Here is a 20,806-nt window from a genome sequence, read left to right on the forward strand (position 1 = left end):
TTGAAGGTCATTTGACCGAATACCGTCTTGCCGAATAATACGTTAAGCCGAAAGCTATCTAGCCGAATTCATTTCGGCCAAATGGCTCTTTTATATCAAACGACCATCTAGGCCTTTTTGGCTGAATGACCTATTTGATTAGACGACATTTCAGTCAAATGACCTGTTCGGCCGAACGACATAATTGGCCATATGTCTATTTCGGCCAAATGATTTTATGCCAGTCGAGTTTCGGATTAATGATTCATGACATATTCGGCCAAACAACAAACGGCCCTTCCTCGTCAAAACATTTGATTTCAACGTGAAATTCTGTGGATTTAAATTCAAAGTAATTGTTCGAGATTCCCAAGGGAAATTCTTTGTAATTTACCCGGGATATTTCTGGAATTTACATCGTTGGTGGCGAAAGTCGTCTAAGTGTATTTGCAAAACATGGTGTGTGAGTTTGATTCAAACCCTCGTAAGGACAACACATTTCGTGAAGCGGAAAATGCTCCACTTGTTCACTAGGTGCTGTGTGAATGTCCTTTCCATTGTCTAATGTTAAGTGTTAAGTATTCAGTCAGTGTGAGCTCTGGTCAAAGATGGTGATCCTGTTTTTCTTTCTTTCAAATTCTACAAAAAGATCTCCCTAATTTTTAAGGAAATTTACTCAGTATCAACGGTAGTGTTTTCAAGATTTCGAAGGATATTCTTTAGAATTTTCATTAAAAGTTCTTAGTTTTCACAAGCTTTTTCAATTTTTGAACGAAAAAATGTAAAAAAATTTCAAGAAAAATAGCCTTTTCACGAGAAATCCTCTGTCGGCGGCGACGGCGCACACCTCTAACCACCGTGTGATCCTCTGGGAAATCTGGAGGATCCGAAAAATGAAAACTTCTAAATTTTATCGTTAAGCACTAAGATTTTCTGATGCATTTGTTTTTGTATTATGAGTATGCACTTAACCCTCTCTTTCCCACGACTTTTTTCAAAGATTTCAATAGGAAGGAATCATCTATGGAAAAAATGCTAGAACAAAAATTATTTGGTATAGCTAAAATTAGTGGAAAACGCGAAAAAAAGTTTTTGATTGTAAATCAATAGTTACTTGATTGTTTTCAATAGTTTCACTATTTTTACTCAAAATTGATTATATTTGCAGTCTAATGAAACCAAAAAGTTGTGTTCAATCAAAGTTAATTGCCTATTTCCGGGATTAAGCCACCCGACTTGGACGTTAATTTACAATATTATGAAACTCATATGTGAATATGTACGTTATGTGGAAGATATTGATTTGGAAAATGTATTGGAGGTAACCACTTTCCCTTCGATGGGACTCGAACCAATGACCCTACAGTACGCTAGACTGGTGCTTTAACTGACTAAGCTACGAAGGACCTCGTTCAGTAGCCACTAGGTTGCGAAAGACCGACGGAGGTCCTTCGTAGCTTAGTTGGTTAAAGCACCAGTCTAGCGTACTGTAGGGTCATGGGTTCGAGTCCCATCGAAGGGAAAGTGGTTACCTCCAATACATTTTCCAAATCAATATCTTCCACATAACGTACATATTCACATATGAGTTTCATAACATTGCAAAAAGTTGTGCCATATACTGCTTTTTGTTGTTGAAATGATTTGATGAATGTTTTAAGGTGCAAAATTTGATGGAGCTCTACAGCTACCATGGGAAGGAAAGGGTTAATGTTGTGGTTTATACATGCTGTGGCCTTCCGAAAATTTCGGACCATCCGTGAAATAAAACAAAAAATAATGAATTCCAAAGAATAACACCATTTGGCATTCTAACAACGGAATTTCTTTTGATTTATTCAAACTAAGGCCACTGCAATCCATAAAATTCGTTTACATTCAGCTCAATCAGTATTTGCACGTCGCTAACTTTGTAGTCCACGGAGGGACCTCAAATCGGACCACCTTGCTCTCTGTGCACCTCGATTCTTGTACCCTGCGGATCCCTATCAGGAACCATTTTCACCGGGTTATTGTCCGACATTCTGAGCATGACATTGTGTATGGATCACCTTGACCACCGAGTGATTCTTTAGAAAATGAAAATATTCATTTCATAATTAAACACAAGGATTTTTTTGTTGTTACTATGCATACCAGTTCCAATGTTTGAATCTATACATGGACCATCGTTTATCGAAATAACCGTTTTTTTTCATATAAATATTGAGACTGTTCACAAATTACGAAACGCTGGAAGGAGAGGCAGCCGGTCAGACCGTGCATTACGATTCATACAAACCAATTAAACCTCAGAAAAATATATTAAGCTCGTTTAGTGGAATGTATTAAATCGTCTAAGACGAATTAAGTACTGTCCATTTAATTCCACCAGTTAATTTTCGTTATCTTTGCAGATACGTATTTCGACCACAACTGTGTGGTCGTCTTCAGTCTTCAGAAGTCGAGTCAAGTACAAGACACTGAAGACGACCACACAGTTGTGGTCGAAATACGTATCTGCAAAGATAACGAAAATTAACTGGTGGAATTAAATGGACAGTACTTAATTCGTCTTAGACGATTCAATTAAACCTTCCATACAAAAAGCGTTACGAGGGGGAGCATGGAGCAAAATCGTCAGCGTTGCGTAATTTGTACGAACCCATTCCGGATATTCCGGAGGACCATTTGGTAGCATGAGTCACAATGCCAATGCTGTACTCAGAATGTACATACGAATGCTTAAAAAAATATCGGTGCTTTGAATTGAAACTCATAAATTGGCCATTTTTATGAATGTTCTTGATTTCCGTTCCCTTAGGGTTTTTTCACAAAATTCGTAACGCTGAATTTGATATTTTGATACCCCACTCTCCCTCTTGCAACCCTTTTTTATGGAAGGTTTATTTTTTTTGTACGGACCGTAACGCTTGGTCTGACTTCTTTGCTCCCCGTAAAGCGTTACGAAATTTGTGAACAGTCCCTTAGGAAAGCGAGAAATGCATTATCATTACTAGGTGCCTTGCACATATTGGATACGTTACGGATACACACAGATAATACATTGTATTTTAGTAAGATGGGTAAAAATATTACTCCGGATAATCGAGCCATTTTCTCCAGATAATCGAGCCCCGGATAATCGAGCCTTCGGTTAATCGAGCCTCCGGATAATCGAGTCCGGCCTGTATATTGAAAAGAAAGGGTAAGAGAACAATAGAGGAAAAGAATAAGAGTGAAAAAGTAAGTAAGAAACAGATTAAGAAAGTAAGAGGGTAAGAGAGTAAGAGAGATAGAGAATTAGAATAAGAGATTAAATGAATAAGTGAGTAAGAGGAGAAAAGAGTAAGAGAATAAGAGAGTGAGAGAGTACACGCTTAAAATCAATAACACAGAGATATGTTTGCTTCACACAAAACGGACCTAATGCAGAACATCCCCTAGAAGAGCGACAGTTACACAGCCACAAAAATAGCTCCTGTGGTTTTATTGAAGCTTGGATTTCAATATTTTCAACAGTATTTGGTTCCTTGTTTCATGAATCTGTACAAACGTTTACATGTTGAAAAGGACCGTTATCACGACCGTACGAGGCATTTTTGTGCCTGTGTAACTGTCGCTCATCTAGGTGATGTTCTGTATTAGGTCCGTTTTGTGTGAAGCAAACATATCTCTGTGTTATTGATTTTAAGCATGTAAGATATTACGAGAGTAAGAGAAGAGAGTTAGAGGATATGAAAATAAGAGAGCAAGAGAATAAAAGAGTAAAAGGGGAAAAAGAGAGATGAGAAGAGAGTTAGAGAGTGAGAGAGTAAAATAGTTGTAAAGTATGTAAGTTAGAAATGAAATGAGGAATAAGCGAGCAAAAAAGTTATGGAGTACGCAAGTTAGTAAGATAGGGAACAACTGAAATTATTTTGAAGGTCCTTCAAATAAAGAATCAGAAAACAAAAAGTTTGAGAGGAAGAGAGTAAGAAAATATGACAATAAGAGAGTAAGAATGAAAGGGCGAAAGAGAGTAGGAAAGTAAGAGAGAAATAAAATGATAAAATGAGAGGAATAGGGAGTAATATGAGTAGAGAACAAGAGAATAAGGTGGGAGAGTGAGAGAGTAAGTGAGTGAAGAACTGAAAAATATTTCAAAATTTACACAAATAAAGAATTGAAAAGGAAGTTTGAGGACAAGAGAGGAAAAGATTAAGAGAGTATGAAGGTTAGAGAGTAAAAGAGTGAGAGAATAATGTAGAAAACATCCATAAATCACGTAACGCATAGAGGACGGAGGGAGATTGAGCGAAGTGTGACGATTCATACAAAAAATTTGATGTTTCTTACAAAAAGTGTGACATACCTAGGGTGGAGATAGTGGAAGATGGTCGATTTGTGTGATAAGTAATTAATTGATTTTTACGCATTAAGAAAAAAAAGGAGTAAGAGTAATCAATTAGGAGACTAAGGGAGTAAGAGGGAGAAAAATTCAAGTGTAACATTAATAAAGTGAAAAAAATTAGAGAGTGTGAGCGAAGCAGTAAGACTTTAAGTCAGTACAAAATAAGGCAGTGCACTATGGTCCAGGATACAAATTTACATGGAAAAATACACTTTCCGTCAAAAAAATATTTTTTTTAGAAAAATACGACGTTAATTAAGATGGTAAAACATGAGATGAAAAAATATCACATTTCCAACTATTTTACATAATACAGAATATAAGTTTTTCCTTCAAATGCCATGTTAACATATTTTATGGTGTGCCTCAATCGGAGATATCGGCAAAATATATTAGCATATTTATACATTAAAAGTGGCATTTTTAACTCTAAAAGTCACCCGAAGACGAATTAACTGAAAAATCGGAAACAAAATAGGTAGATCAAAAATACTGTTGTTTTAGGGACACCCTAATCCAAGTAGGTTAAATTACTCTAAATCAGCCAATTTAAGAGCTACAGAAAAGGTTTTTTTGCGTAATTCATTGGAATAAGCTGGTATAAATTTATAGCATGTTACATGTCAGTATTCTGTAAACGAAAAAAAAAAATTAATGTTTTATCTGGTGGACAACCCTATTCTTTGCTAGTATCATGATGATGGCCTTTGTATTCCGAACAACTTTGTTGAACAACAAAGAAAAAATATATTTTTGGCGAAAACTATATCCTTGACCGTAGTGCAGTGGAGTGTAGGAAAGTAAGAGAGTAGAAAAGTGCAATAGTAAAAGATTTAAAGATTAGTAGAGGTAAAAAGTAAGAGAGTAGTAGCACAAAACAGTAAGAGAGTGTCAGAATAAGAGAGTGATAAAGTGAGAGAGAAATAGAGTGAGGCAGTAAGAAAAAAGGAAAAAAGGAAAAAAGAGTAATAGAGGAAAATAGTAAGATAGTAGGAGAGCAGGAGTAAGAGTGAGAGTAAGCGAGTAAGAAAGCCTAAAAGTGAGAGATAAGTAGAGATGTAAGAGTGAAAGAAGCAAAAGAGTAAGATATTGAAAAAGTTTAAGTTAGAGTAAGAGAGTAACAGAGCAAGAGGCTACGAGAGTGAGAGATAAATTTAGTGGGGGAGCAAGAGAGTAATTGAATAAGAGAGAGATAGTAAGGAATAGAGGCCTGAATAAGAGAAACGCGGATAGAAAATATTACTCTGCCAACACTGCATTCAAAGAATAACACATAAAAAGGAAGAAATAGTTTATGTAGATAAAATCTTACAATCCGCTATTTTATGTGTCCACATCACATAACAATAGAATCCAATAAAAAATGAATTTTCATTTCCTAATCTATAAATGACTTGCATATATTATAACAAACTAATGTTAAATACATTCAATTTTGTTTATAAAAAAAATGGCATAAAATCGAATTTGGCCGTTTTTAGTATTTTAGCAAACATTTTGGCTGCTTGACAGGTCTCCTGCTCGATTGGCTGCTGTTTTTTGACGGTTCGATTGGCGGCACATACCTATCCGCGTTTGTCTTATTCAGGCCTCTAGTAAGAAAGTTAGTGAGTGAGAGTGTAAAACTATTACTCTCTTTTACTTTTACACCCTAACACACTTACCTCACATACTTACAGAACGATATTAAGTGAGTGAGGGTAGGATAGTGAGAGTAAGTAAAATAAAAGAAGAAAAGAGCAAAAGAGGAAGATAGTAAGACATTAAAAGAGTAGAGAGAAATAGAGTAAGCAGTAAGAGAATAAAAGAGTAAGTATGAGTAAGAATCTGTGAGAGTAAGAGGAAAAAGAATAAGCGTCAAAGAGAGCATGATAATGAGCAAGTAAGAAATTACGATAGTAAGAGGATGATAGTGTGAAACAGTGAGAGAGTAAAATAATACGTAAGGAGAAGGAGAAGAGAGTAAGAGAGTAAGATAGTGAGAGAGTAAGAGAATGAAAAATTAACAAGAAATAAATAGATAAAGATAGTAAGATAGTGAGAGAGTAAGACAGTAAGAATAAAAGTGAGTTAAAGTGTATGAAAGTTCGAGGGTAAGCGACTAACAGAGCAAAATAGTAAGAGAGTAAGAGAGAATTAATTTGAGAGATTAAAAGAGTATAAAATAGTGATAAACAGTGTATTGTGTAATATTGTAAAAATAAGCGAGTGAGACAGCAAGAGAGTAAGAAAGTAGGGAATGAGAAAAATCTCTTGCTCATTTTAAGTAAGTAACCGTAAGTAAGTAAGTAAGTAAGTAAAAGAGTAAGTTAGCAAAAAAGTAAAATAGTAGTAGAGTAAGTTAGATAGTAATAAAGTAAAAGAGAAAAAGGTGGAGCGAGAACTAAAATTAAAACAAGAAAGTAAGTAATGAAATTTAGTGAATATGAAAATAGAGAAAGAAGAGATTGAGAAAGTAAGATAGGAAAAGTTTAAGATAGCAAGAGAGTAAGAGTGTAAGAGAGTAAGAGAGAAAGAGAGTAAGAAAATAAGAGAATAAGTCAGTTGTAGAATGAATGAGTAAGAGAATGAGAGATTAAGAGAGTGAGAAAATGAGAGAGTGAGAGAATAAGAGTGTGAGAAATTAATAAGTAAGACCGTAAGAGAGTATGAAAAATAATAAAGTGAGATAGAGAAAGAGAGTAAGGGTAAGGGTAAGGAGAAAAGAGTAAAAGGAGAGGAGAGTAACATAGAACGAAAATAAAAGAGTAAAAGATTAAGTGAGTATAAGAGTAAGAAAGTGAAGAATTGCAATAATTTAAAAATTTACAAAAATAAAGCTAAAAAATAAGAAGGTACGAAAACAATAGTGGAAGGAAAAAGAGAGTTAGAGAGTATAAGAGTACGAGAGTAAGTGAGTAAGTAAGAGAGTGGGGAATAAATGAGTAAGAGAGTAATAACGAGAGACGGTAAGGGAGTAAGAGACTGAATAACTTATATTAATTTGATAAGTCATTTTTTGAGCTTTTTATTAGAATGTCTTCATTTGTCATAATACTAGTACTTCCGCATTTTATTCCACCACTTGATTATAACTTAGCGGATACGTATTTCAACCTCAACAATAAGGCTGTCTTAAGCGGCTCCTACTTGACTAGATTATTATTTAAAAAATCACACTTATCAAACTCTATTCGGTAAAAAAGCGAATGTCGCTAGATAGGATTCTCTTGACTTCCCCTTTCTACTTACCTTTCTACTTCACCTTAGAATGCAAGTTCTTAGTATGTGCTATCGGTCTGAGGTGATAAACGACAAAGAAATCCTCTGCTTGTCACTATTATTAAAATGAGAGGAAGTCGGTGAAGAGAATCCCCTGTATGATATATAGTTAAAAAAGAAAGGAATGAAGTAAAAGAAAAAGAAAGTAAGAGCGTAAGAGAGCGAAAGAATAAGAAAGTAAGAGAGAAAGAAGCCGAGGGTAAGAGAGTTGAATAATTAGAGAGTAGGAATAGAAAGAGTAATAGGGGAAGGAAAAAAGAGAGTTGTTCGATCAAAACATGATGGTCATTGCCGGTACAGAGCTCTTCTATCTACAGCAGAGCTCATGTAGTATCCATCTAATAAACGGTAGTACTTTCATCACACAACAAAGGTTGATCGTGTCTAGTCGGAATGGTCTTCCGTAATTAAATAAAAATGTGTAACGTTAGTAACTTTTAAGTTATTGTCGTGCGGAGAAACCAAACCCTCTTCTCTACCATCTAATTGATCAAGGGTAAAAGAGTCATAAAAAAGGGGGACAGTGATATAATAAGTGACTAAAAGAGTAAGAAAGTGAAAAATTGTATTTTTTTCAAAACATGTAAATAAGAGGATAAGATAGCAAGAAAGTAAGAGATTAAGAGAGTAAAAGTAAATGGGTAAAAGAGTAAGAGACTAAGAGAGGTGCGGAAAGCAAAACCATCGGCCAGTCGCCGTAATTTTGTTCTGATTTGCGCGGGTGCGTGTTTCAGTCGTCGGGAAAATAATAAAATATCTATTTTGTGTTTGGTGGCTCATGCGCATGTATTGCGCTTTGCTCCGGTCGAGACAAGTGCGATCTTCAATTATTTGCAGTAGCTATCGGGCAAGTAAGTACAGAGTACTGCGCGTCCGTTCGGTCGTCCAAAACGTTTCTCCTCCGTTTTCGTATGCCACCGGGCGTGCAAGGTTTAACATTTTCCTCGTGGCGAGACAGCGAATTAGTGTTATTTCCCATCCCATAGATCGCATCACTTACCGAAGTGAATCTAGATAAATTATCCTTTGTAACTAAAACGATATCATATCCCAAGGCAATCGTGGAGATGCACAGGTATACTCGGTCTCTAGTAGTAACGAGAGTCGCACTAACAATCCTTCCCTTCCTATGTGACCGTAAGGACGTGGCCGGCGCCGTTATTGATATTTGATATTAGATATTTGAGCTCCCGAAACGTGTACATTGAGTATGGATAGCTAGTCCCAAGACCCATTTATTGTGTTCTCTGTACAATTTCGCAAGTTCTAGTCAATCACGGAGTAGCAACTACGAATTGTGCGGTCATAATGCTCATGCTCAAAAGAGTAAGAGACTAAGAGATAAAGAGAGAATTAAAGTGAGAGAGCAAGAGAGAAAATTAGTAAGATATAAAGAGAGTAAGATAGTATGGGAGAAAGATATTTGGAGAGTAATAGTAAGACAGTAAGAGATTGAGAACATAAGAGAAGAAAATAATAAGGGGAGGAGAGAGTTAGAGTGAAAGAGAGTAAGAGAGTACGAGAGTAGAGAGTAAGAGAGTAAGATGAGGAGAGATTAAGAGACTAATAGAGTTAGAAATAAAGAAAGTAAGATAATGAAACAGTCAGAAATTAAGCGAGTAAGATTAAAAGAAAGTATGATAGTAAGTTAGTAAGTGAGCAAGAGAGTAATATTAAAAGTATATGGAAGTAGGAGAATAAGAAAGTGAGAAATAATAATAATAGCAAATACAGCAAATAGGTAAGAGTAAGAGGGTAAGTGATTCAGTAAGAGAGTAAAACAGATAATGGGCTTCGTGGCCGTGCGGCTAGCGACGTCAATCGTCTAGACGCATATGCATTGGAGTGTGGGTCTAATTCCCGCCCCGGTTAAGGAGAAAACTTTTCGTAAAGCGAAAAATACTCCACTGGTCTACTGGGTGTTGTGTAAATGTCCTGTCCGTTATCTCATGCTAGATGTTAAGTGTTCAGTCTATGTGACCTTTGGTCGAAGGCGGTGTTTCTGTCTTTATAGTAAGAAAAGTAAGATAGTAAAAAATTGATAGATTAGTAGAGTACCAGAGTAAAAGAGTAAGAGAGTAAGAGAGTAAGAGAGTAAGAGAGTAAGAGCACGGCATTAAGTTATTCAAATTCTTATAAATCTGGATTGACTGAAGCTGCAGCACATGTGGACCTCCACATACGATTTACGCCAAAAGTGTGACAAACTTCGTTATTTGTAATAGGAATGGCGTAAGCCAACAACTTTTTTTTGTTTTAAAACGTTCAAAATAATGAACAATTACACATAAACCTGTATGAAAATAAAAAAAAATATCTTAACAACAACCTGTGCACACCCTGTAGATCAGTTGCAGGCTTAATTTTGAACAGCAGCGTGTCTATGCCTAAATGTAAGGTATAGGCCTGATGAAAAAATGTCAGCGGGAGCGGCGGCGCACATTCTTAAACAACTTGATGAAGGAATGAATTAATGAAATTTTAATTACTTCATACTGGGATAACTCATTTAGGATCCTGCAACTTTTGTCTAGTTGATAATCTAAGTTAAGAAACAGAAGCTTTTTTATAAGAGTACTTCCAAAACTTTTTTCCGTAAACTAATCTAAATTTGAAATCGTTTATATTTCAAGTCATTCAATAGAACTTTTTGAGTTGCTTACAGCGATGCACATGTTGAATTAAATGTAGCACAGATGTTTCGCAAATAACTTAATCTTCTCTCCTATCAAACAAACCATGATTAAAATAAATTCATTTGCGATTTATTGATCATTCTTCAAAGCATCTGCAACCGGATTGGAGCATCACCGAGCCGAGCATAAAGGCTCCTATAGCATGTGAAACAGACACATCTTCCGGTTAAAGTAGCTTCTCGTCCTTGCATTTCCTTCTGAAGATGCATCCCAATAATCTAGTCCATGCTTTCAGCTCACCGCACAACAAATGGCTCAATGGAAATTCTCGCTTGCACGCCCAGCTCAATGACTAATAATTCCTCTACTAACTCTTCCTCCTGCTCGTGTCCGCTCGAACACACACACCCTCAAGTACGAAACCACGAGCCATACCACACCAACCAACCGGAAGTTCGAATCTCAGGGCGTCTTTTCTGGCTCGTTCCCAGAATGTGAAACCCGGTTCAGGCTCAGGCCAACCACCAACACCCAGAACCGGCGGCCGAAGCAGGAGATTCACTGATAGCACAATCATTGAATTATATATTTAAATGTAGATTTATTGCCAATTTCAAATTCAAAACAATAATACTCAAAGTCGGCCAAGGACGGAGAGTGGCAGCGAAGGGAAAATAAGAAGCTTCCGGTCGGAGATTCACTCTGCTATCTCCCGTTTGTATATGAACTGTGTGCCGGTATTAGGGAAAAGCGCTATCCGGGCGCACAGAGATGAAGAAGTGAGCTGTTTCCTTTCGGGGATTGGCCGGTTTCATGTGTGCGGGTTTCTTTCTAATGTACCGGGGGAAGGATGGAATTTCGAATGAGATTTTTCCCAACGAGACATTCCGGTGGCTTTGGAATCTTCATTCGATTTCGGCGAGAATTTGGGAAGGGTTTGTAAGTTGAAGCAATTTTCGATCTCGGAGGTACAGAATTTCAGAACCATGCGTCTCCCTCAATTTTCGGAAGTATGTATGAGATTTGGTGTAATATAGTGGAGAATCCGGCAAAATGCATCCCTCAGCCTTTATCAACGTATTCTCCAGAGTGAGTTTCAATACCAAGTCCCAGAAATCAAATTATGGTAAAATAATGCAAATGTTGATAAAGTGATTCACGACCACAGACGAATTTCGCAAAGAGACAATGTTGATGGTGTTTTATGTAGGTATTTTTATGTTTCTGAAAGCCTTGAAGTGTCTTGAACAACCTCTATCAAATTCCCATAGCGTCACCCTCGGAGTGATTAATTAGGTTCCTGCTCCATGTATCACATACACATATTGAATGCAAATGTTATCGCACACCCTCGTACTGAGAGCATCAATGTAGTGGCAGACGTCGAGCCTCGAGGAATATATCAATCCGGATTAGTCGTTATTTGTTTTGGGAGTCGGCATTCTCTTCCTCTTATCCATTTGATTTTGCTACGCCATATTTCTTGAGGTTCTTTTTTCTTTTCGCCACTCGCTTTGCATATGGATTCCGGTGGAGTGATTTGTTTTCCAAGAGCTGTGCGGTCCGGGCTCTAATGTGTTCGCACTGAATAAATGAAGACGAGGGCGTCCGCACCGACCGTCGCCATCGTTGGGAGTGAAATATGGGAGGACCTTATGGGATGCGAAAGTGTGATTAGCTCTGGGAGACTCCATAATACATATTTTTCTTCCCCGGAATGGGGTGATTCTATTCTGAAGGGGGCGCTCGGAGTTATAATTTGAAATTATTCATGACCTGCCTTAACCGATTTCTTTTTCTTCTTCTTCTTTCAGGAAGCTCAGACTCCCGGAACGAGCAGGAGCCAAAACCGAGCTTTGCCAGCCCCATAGAAAATGTGACAGTTCCTATCGGTAGAGAAGCTACGTTAAGTTGTGTTGTACAAAATTTAGGTGCCTATAAGGTGAGCAAATTCGCAACGGAGCATGTGTACATAAATAAATTTGACCTCTTTCCAAAAATCTAAATATTCATCCAAACGTGCAGGTTGGATGGATGCGTGCTTCCGATCAGACCGTGCTGGCCCTGCAGGGTCGCGTCGTAACACACAATTCACGCTACAGCGTGACCCAGGAGGAGTCGAACGTGTGGCGGCTGAAGATCCGAAACGTGCGGGAATCAGACCGCGGTTGCTACATGTGTCAAATCAACGCAACGCCACTGCAGAAGCAAGTGGGCTGCGTCGACGTGCAGCGTGAGTATCCTTCCCTACCCCCATCCGGATGTGTTGATGGATGCATACATGACTTGTGTTTCAAATTTGCGGTTTTTTCACTCTTCCATCGCCGATGACAGTGCCGCCGGATATTTCGGACGAGCAGTCCTCGTCGGATATGACGGTTCGCGAGGGAGGCAACGTGACATTCTTCTGCAAAGCGACCGGTCATCCGACCCCGAAGGTGACTTGGAGGCGCGACGATGGCAGTCCGCTATATCAGCAGCGGAACGGTACCGAGCTGCGACGAGGTATGTACCAGAGTTGCTCTCCGGCTGGGAGTTAGGTTATTACAGTTGGGCCATGCTTACGCGTGAATGAATGCCGAGTTATACTACCGTTCATGTGGATGGTATATGAGTATATGAGCGGGTACAGTCAAAGTATGTAGCTAAAATAATGGCTCGTAACTAGAGCTTGTATCTGGCTTCTATGAATGAATTTATTTTCGATGAACGTCTCATAAGGATGTAATTCAGTAAAATCAATTGTCGGCGTGACGACAGAGAAAGATACAATGAGATGGATTATCAATGTTAATAATTCATGGTTTCCGGAATCACTCTATTGACTAAGGCAATAACAAAAATAATAATCGTCCAATTAGATGCAAGCAATCACAGTTGGTTCCAGTGATCTTTTTTGCATGAGAAGTGGAAGCAGGTATGGAGGCAGTCATGCAACAGCAAATGTTTTTTTATGAGGATAAAACGAAAATCTTCAGCCAGACACCTGAGGGAGGTAACTCAGATAGCGAGTGGATTGGTTGGAGTTGACCATTGCCGATAACGGTAGGGGAGGAGGTTCGGTTGTGGGCACCGTTCGGTTAAGGGCACTCCTATGTATCTTTTGACAGATAAGAGATGCTGTCATTCTGACAACCATCATTTATTTGATATATGTAGTATCATGATGTTTTGTGCGCAATATCAAACCGGATGAGCATCTCTACATTGAACTAGAAACAAATATGTTTTTTTATGGTTTTCCTATTACGATCGTTTCATAAAGATTTTTTTACATTTCAACGGAATATTTTCAAGCTGGGTTCGTAATTTTCATTTCGATGAGACGAAATCAAGCGTTTTTCGGGTCGGAGGAGAATCTTCTTTCGGAGTTTGTAGTGGAAAACATCCTTTTGCAATTTCTGATCATAATATCTGGTTTACAGTTGGCATTTAAGTGATAAAACGGCCTTCTTTTCAATACCAATGAAATGGATGTTTTAATGAACATTATGCAACTTGGGTTGCATAAAATCCATTATAACAGCGGTTCTCAACCTTTTGTTGAGAGGTACCTTCGAACTTTTCCATCAATTGAGGTACGCCCTTTTATTGCTGTAAATGAAAAGAGGCGTAACTCATAACATATATAAAAATCGACCTTAAACCTAACCTCTAAAAAGTTGTCTGAAATTTTCATTACTCCGTAATTTTATAGACCAAGCTTTCTACAGGACTTTCATGACTATTGGAGAATTCCAAGCCTCTCGAATGGAGGCTTCTGAGTCTACTGAAAGAATGCTTCCGATCCTCTTGAATTGTGGCTTTCGAGCCTTTTGAATGGAGGGCTCTGAGCATCTTGATCGATCGCTTCGAATCCTCTTGTAAGAAGAATTCCGAGCCATTTGAAAGGAGGCTTCTGGGCCTTTTGAAAGGAGGCTTTCATGCCTCTTTAAAGGAGACTTAAGGGCCTTTTAAAAACAGGCTTCCGGGGTTTTTGAAAGAAGGCTTCGGGCCTCTTGAAAGGAGGCTTCGGGCCTCTTAAAAGGAGTCTTCGGGCCTCTTGAAAGGAGGCTTTCGGGCCTCTTGAAAGGAGGCTTCCGGGCCTCTTGAAAGGAGGCTTCCGGGCCTCTTGAAAGGAGGCTTCCGGGCCTCTTGAAAGGAGGCTTCCGGGCCTCTTGAAAGGAGGCTTCTGGGCCACTTGAAAGAAGGCTTCCGGGCCTCTTGAAAGGAGGCTTCCGGGCCTCTTGAAAGGAGGCTTCTGGGCCTCTTGAAAGGAGGCTTCCGGGCCTCTTGAAAGAAGGCGTCGGGCCTATTGAAAGGAGGCTTCCAGGCCTCTTGAAAGGAGGCTTCTGGGCCTCTTGGAAGGAGGATTCCTGGCCTCTTGAAAGGAGGCTTCCTGGCCTCTTAAAGGGAGGCTTCCCGGCCTCTTGACAGGAGGCTTCCGGACCTCTTGAAAAAAGGCTTCCGGGCCTCTTGAAAGGAGGCTTCCGGGCCTCTTGAAGGGAGGCTTCTGGGCCTCTTGAAAAAAGGCTTCCGGGCCTCTTGAAAGGAGGCTTCCGGGCCTCTTGAAAGGAGGCTTCCGGGCCTCTTGAAAGGAGGCTTCCGGGCCTCTTGAAAGGAGGCTTCCGGGCCTCTTGAAAGGAGGCTTCCGGGCCTCTTGAAAGGAGCCTTCCGGGCCTCTTGAGAAAAGCTTACGAGCCTCTTGAATAGAGGCTTCTGGGCCTCTTGAAAGGAGGCTTCCGGGCCTCTTGAAATGAGGCTTCCTGGCCTCTTGAAAGGAGGCTTCCGGGCCTTTTGAAAGGAGGCTTCCGGACCTCTTGGAAGGAGGCTCCCGGGCCACTTGAAAGGAAGCTCCCAGGCCTCTTGAAAGGAGGCTCCCGAGTCTCTTGAAAGGAGGCTCCCGGGCCTTTTGAAAGAAGGCTTGCGGGCCTCTTGAATGGAGGCTCCCAGGCCTCCTGAAAGGAGGCTCACGGGCCTCTTGAAAGGAGGCTTCCGGGCCTCTTGAAAGGAGGCTTCCAGGCCTCTGGAAAGGAGGCTTCCAGGCCTCTGGAAAGGAGGCTTCCAGGCCTCTTGAAAGGAGGCTTCCAGGCCTCTTGAAAGGAGGCTTCCAGGCCTCTTGAAAGGAGGCTTCCAGGCCTCTTGAAAGGAGGCTTCCAGGCCTCTTGAAAGGAGGCTTCCAGGCCTCTTGAAAGGAGGCTTCCAGGCCTCTTGAAAGGAGGCTTCCAGGCCTCTTGAAAGGAGGCTTCCAGGCCTCTTGAAAGGAGGCTTCCAGGCCTCTTGAAAGGAGGCTTCCAGGCCTCTTTAAAGGAGGCTTCCAGGCCTCTTGAAAGGAGGCTTCCAGGCCTCTTGAAAGGAGGCTTCCAGGCCTCTTGAAAGGAGGCTTCCAGGCCTCTTGAAAGGAGGCTTCCAGGCCTCTTGAAAGGAGGCTTCCAGGCCTCTTGAAAGGAGGCTTCCTGGCCTCTTGAAAGGAGGCTTCCAGGCCTCTTGAAAGGAGGCTTCCAGGCCTCTTGAAAGGAGGCTTCCAGGCCTCTTGAAAGGAGGCTTCCAGGCCTCTTGAAAGGAGGCTTCCAGGCCTCTTGAAAGGAGGCTTCCAGGCCTCTTGAAAGGAGGCTTCCAGGCCTCTTGAAAGGAGGCTTCCAGGCCTCTTGAAAGGAGGCTTCCAGGCCTCTTGAAAGGAGGCTTCCAGGCCTCTTGAAAGGAGGCTTCCAGGCCTCTTGAAAGGAGGCTTCTAGGCCTCTTGAAAGGAGGCTTCTAGGCCTCTTGAAAGGAGGCTTCCAGGCCTCTTGAAAGGAGGCTTCCAGGCCTCTTGAAAGGAGGCTTCCAGGCCTCTTGAAAGGAGGCTTCCAGGCCTCTTGAAAGGAGGCTTCCAGGCCTCTTGAAAGGAGGCTTCCAGGCCTCTTGAAAGGAGGCTTCCAAGCCTCTTGAAAGGAGGCTTCCGAGCCTCTTGAAAGGAGGCTTCCGAGCCTCTTGAAAGGAGGCTTCCGGGCCTCTTGAAAGGAGGCTTCCGGGCCTCTTGAAAGGAGGCTTGGGCCTCTTGAAAGGAGGCTTCCGGGCCTCTTGAAAGGAGGCCTGGGCCTCTTGAAAGGAGGCTCTCGGGCCTCTTGAAAGGAGGCCTGGGCCTCTTGAAAGGAGTCTTCCGGGCCTCTTGAAAAGGGGTCTTCCGGGCCTGTTGGAGGCTTCCGGGCCTCTTGAAAGGAGGGTTCTGGGCCTCTTGAAAGGAGCCTTCCGGGCCTCTTGAGAAAAGCTTACGAGCCTCTTGAATAGAGGCTTCTGGGCCTCTTGAAAGGAGGCTTCCGGGCCTCTTGAAATGAGGCTTCCTGGCCTCTTGAAAGGAGGCTTCCGGGCCTTTTGAAAGGAGGCTTCCGGACCTCTTGGAAGGAGGCTCCCGGGCCACTTGAAAGGAAGCTCCCAGGCCTCTTGAAAGGAGGCTCCCGGGTCTCTTGAAAGTAGGCTCCCGGGCCTTTTGAAAGGAGGCTTGCGGGCCTCTTGAATGGAGGCTCCCAGGCCTCCTGAAAGGAGGCTCCCGGGCCTCTTGAAAGGAGGCTTCCGGGCCTCTTGAAAGGAGGCTTCCAGGCCTCTGGAAAGGAGGCTTCCAGGCCTCTTGAAAGGAGGCTTCCAGGCCTCTTGAAAGGAGGCTTCCAGGCCTCTTGAAAGGAGGCTTCCAGGCCTCTTGAAAGGAGGCTTCCAGGCCTCTTGAAAGGAGGCTTCCAGGCCTCTTGAAAGGAGGCTTCCAGGCCTCTTGAAAGGAGGCTTCCAGGCCTCTTGAAAGGAGGCCTCCAGGCCTCTTTAAAGGAGGCTTCCAGGCCTCTTGAAAGGAGGCTTCCAGGCCTCTTGAAAGGAGGCTTCCAGGCCTCTTGAAAGGAGGCTTCCAGGCCTCTTGAAAGGAGGCTTCCAGGCCTCTTGAAAGGAGGCTTCCAGGCCTCTTGAAAGGAGGCTTCCAGGCCTCTTGAAAGGAGGCTTCCAGGCCTCTTGAAAGGAGGCTTCCAGGCCTCTTGAAAGGAGGCTTCCAGGCCTCTTGAAAGGAGGCTTCCAGGCCTCTTGAAAGGAGGCTTCCAGGCCTCTTGAAAGGAGGCTTCCAGGCCTCTTGAAAGGAGGCTTCCAGGCCTCTTGAAAGGAGGCTTCCAGGCCTCTTGAAAGGAGGCTTCCAGGCCTCTTGAAAGGAGGCTTCCAGGCCTCTTGAAAGGAGGCTTCCAGGCCTCTTGAAAGGAGGCTTCCAGGCCTCTTGAAAGGAGGCTTCCAGGCCTCTTGAAAGGAGGCTTCCAGGCCTCTTGAAAGGAGGCTTCCAGGCCTCTTGAAAGGAGGCTTCCAGGCCTCTTGAAAGGAGGCTTCCAGGCCTCTTGAAAGGAGGCTTCTAGGCCTCTTGAAAGGAGGCTTCCAGGCCTCTTGAAAGGAGGATTCCAGGCCTCTTGAAAGGAGGATTCCAGGCCTCTTGAAAGGAGGCTTCCAGGCCTCTTGAAAGGAGGCTTCCAGGCCTCTTGAAAGGAGGCTTCCAGGCCTCTTGAAAGGAGGCTTCCAGGCCTCTTGAAAGGAGGCTTCCAGGCCTCTTGAAAGGAGGCTTCCAGGCCTCTTGAAAGGAGGCTTCCAGGCCTCTTGAAAGGAGGCTTCCAGGCCTCTTGAAAGGAGGCTTCCAGGCCTCTTGAAAGGAGGCTTCCAAGCCTCTTGAAAGGAGGCTTCCAGGCCTCTTGAAAGGAGGCTTCCAGGCCTTTTCAAAGGAGGCTTCCGGGCCTCTTCAAAGGAGGCTTCCGGGCCTCTTGAAAAAGGTTTCAGGCCTCTTGAAAGAGGCTTCCAGCCTCTTGAAAGGAGGCTTCCGGGCCTCTTGAAAGAAGGCTTCCTGGCCTCTTGAAAGGAGGCTGGGGCCTCTTGAAAGGAGGCCTGAGCCTCTTGAAAGGAGGCTTCCGAGCCTCTTGAAAGGAGGCTTCCGGGCCTCTTGAAAGGAGGCTTCCGGGCCTCTTGAAAGGAGGCTTCCGGGCCTCTTGAAAGGAGGCTTCCGGGCCTCTTGAAAGGAGGCTTCCGGGCCTCTTGAAAGGAGGCTTCCGGGCCTCTTGAAAGGAGGCTTCCGGGCCTCTTGAAAGGAGGCTTCCGGGCCTCTTGAAAGGAGGCTCCCGAGCCTCTTGAAAGAAGTCTCACGGGGTATTTTTCGAAATTTTCACAAAATATATAGATTTCCCGCGGGATATCGTTAAAAGCGTGGACATTATAAAAAAATGGATTTCAACTGCAAACGGATTTTTGAACATTTTGTCTTGAAATGTCGTTCGGCTGAAATGGTTGTTTGACAGAATGGGCCATTTAGTCGAAAATGGCATTTGGTCCAACGGCCACATGTTGATTACTGAACGGGTAATATAATCAAAAATATCCACCCGTTTGGCCAAATAACAAGGCCTTTCTGCCAAACGATCATTAAACTCAAACAATTTTTGGGCCAATCGACTTTTTCAGCCAACTAGTCAGTCTGCCGAACGACATTTTCGGCCAGGTAAGTTTTGGCCAAATGACATATTCGGCTAAACACCTTTCGGTCTTGTGTCTGTCGGCCAAATGGCCCTACCTGTCGTTTGGCCGAAAGTCATTCGACGAAAAGCCATTTATTCGAATAACAGGTTAGGCCAAAAGTCATCTAGCCAAATTCCATTAGGCCGAATGTTTGTCCGAAACGGTATAAGGTCGAAAATGGGTTGACCAACAATGACATTTGACGGAAGGGGTCATTCAGCCGAATTGTTAACTCGACCGAAAAAGTTGTTTACCCAAACAGTTTATTCGGTTGAAAATGCCATATGGCTGAAATGGTCGTTTGGCGGAAAAAGTCATTTAACCGACTAGAACATTTGGCCGCAAATGCTGTTTAATAGAAATGGTTGTTTGTCATGAATAATAAATGCCAAACGGCTTTATGCCAAATGATCTACCACCATTTTGAACACTTAATCATATATTTAATGGAAAATCATGAGGAAATAATTGCTGATCACATGTTTTGATGTAAGAGCGCAATTGTCCTCTTTTATGGGTTTCTCGGGAGCACTTCATAGGTTCCAAGAGTGATCAATGTGGTCGTTTATCGATTTCAAGTGCAGAACCATCTATTTGATTAAAATCACGAAGAAAGAGTTGTCGCACGGCATGTTTTGGTGTAAAGCCGGAAGTGTCCCTTTCTACGGGTTCCCCGAGGGCAGCTTGCGGCTTACAATATAGTTGAGATTTGATTTCAAGTGCACTACCATCTATTTGATGGCAAATCATTAAGAAAGAGGTGCCACACGGCATCTTCTTTTTCTTCTTCTTCAATGGCTATACATACCAACTGGAACTTGGCCTGCTTTTCAATTTCAACTCAACTCAACTTCAACTCAACAACAACAGTATTCTATTAGCATTTTCTGTTAATAATTGAAGCTTTTCTATGCCCGTCATTGCATAAGTATGTATCTTGTGTGGCAAGTACAATGGATACACTATGCCCTGGGAGTAGAGAATGTTTCCCACCCGAAAACTACCTAGATCGGACTGAGAATCGTACTCGCCATCAAGATTTTTTTATGTACAGGTTATCCGACTTGTGAATATCCCCAACTCAGCCATCTTGGATTTTTGTATGGAATTTATGCTCGTTTGTTTACGTTTTGCACTGAAAATGTATGTTTCCCCTCCGCGCTGGTTATTCCCATCTACTGACGAAGTCGGATAACCTGTACATAAAAAAATCTTGCTCGCCATCTCGCAAGGCAAGGCTACTGGAGACCCAATTAGTTCACTCATTATAAATCAAAGTGACATCAATCCAAAAACGTATTTAGATATGTTCGTTACTTGGTTTGAATCGGAATGTCTTCCAGCTCCAAAATCGGAATCGGACATTTCATACACACTTTTTCCATTGTGCGTGAACACCAGCTTCCGTCCACACATCCTTTCCGACTTCGTATTAGTAGGGGGAGAGTGGGGCAGAACTCATCAACTTGGTGCAATGTTGTAAATTGTTCAGTGTTATTCCTTCTCCATTGATGATGATTAAAACAAATTACATTACATGAAGGATGCTCGTCTCTGGTTGACGTTATATTTTCTACGATGTTTTTGAGATTTAAAAACCGTCATTACAGTCTCCTTTGCTATGTAGAGATTCGTCAAAAACCACTAGTTGTGCGTCTGTTGTCATGCTCCTCCTCGAGGCGGGTCGGTCGGACAGTCTGTAATCGTTGCTTCCGTTCAGAAACAGAGGCGATTGATTAATGAATGCCGGTTCATCATGAGGCTGCTGCTTCCCGGATCCGCCTGCGTGTGACTTTTAGCTATACGGCGGCAGAGGATGAGTCTTTTTTTGTCGGCTCACGTGTTCCAGTCCACGGTCCAGCGAGGCCAGGCAGGTTATTGGGTGGGTGGGAGATTTCCTCCCGGGGATCAGCAAGGAATAATCGCTCATTTTCGCTGCTAAGGTGATTATAGGCTGGGCTTAGTGCCGGCCTATGAACTGAATAACTTCTACATGTGCTCGTTTACGTCGGTATTGTTTTGCGGTAATCGACCAAGATCTCGAAAGCCGATTATCTGCAGCACGAAGGCGCTGGGATTG

General features: G+C 42.2%; 2 protein-coding genes across 2 annotated transcripts in view; one reads left to right on the forward strand and one right to left on the reverse strand.

The window, feature by feature from the left end:
- The window catches only part of LOC134221610 (uncharacterized), a 637,051-nt gene that overhangs the window by 369,453 nt on the left and 246,792 nt on the right, over positions 1-20,806 (reverse strand). The gene's annotated exons all lie outside the window — the stretch shown is intronic.
- Positions 1-20,806, forward strand: part of LOC134227688 (basement membrane-specific heparan sulfate proteoglycan core protein-like) — a 90,837-nt gene that overhangs the window by 29,176 nt on the left and 40,855 nt on the right. Inside the window, exons 4-6 of the mRNA XM_062709345.1 lie at positions 12,063-12,190; positions 12,274-12,481; positions 12,583-12,753. Coding sequence (XP_062565329.1) covers positions 12,063-12,190; positions 12,274-12,481; positions 12,583-12,753 — 507 coding nt within the window. The remainder of the gene's footprint in view (positions 1-12,062; positions 12,191-12,273; positions 12,482-12,582; positions 12,754-20,806) is intronic.

This window comes from Armigeres subalbatus, chromosome 3 (genome assembly GCF_024139115.2).
Source record: "Armigeres subalbatus isolate Guangzhou_Male chromosome 3, GZ_Asu_2, whole genome shotgun sequence".
Classification (NCBI taxonomy): domain Eukaryota; kingdom Metazoa; phylum Arthropoda; class Insecta; order Diptera; family Culicidae; genus Armigeres; species Armigeres subalbatus.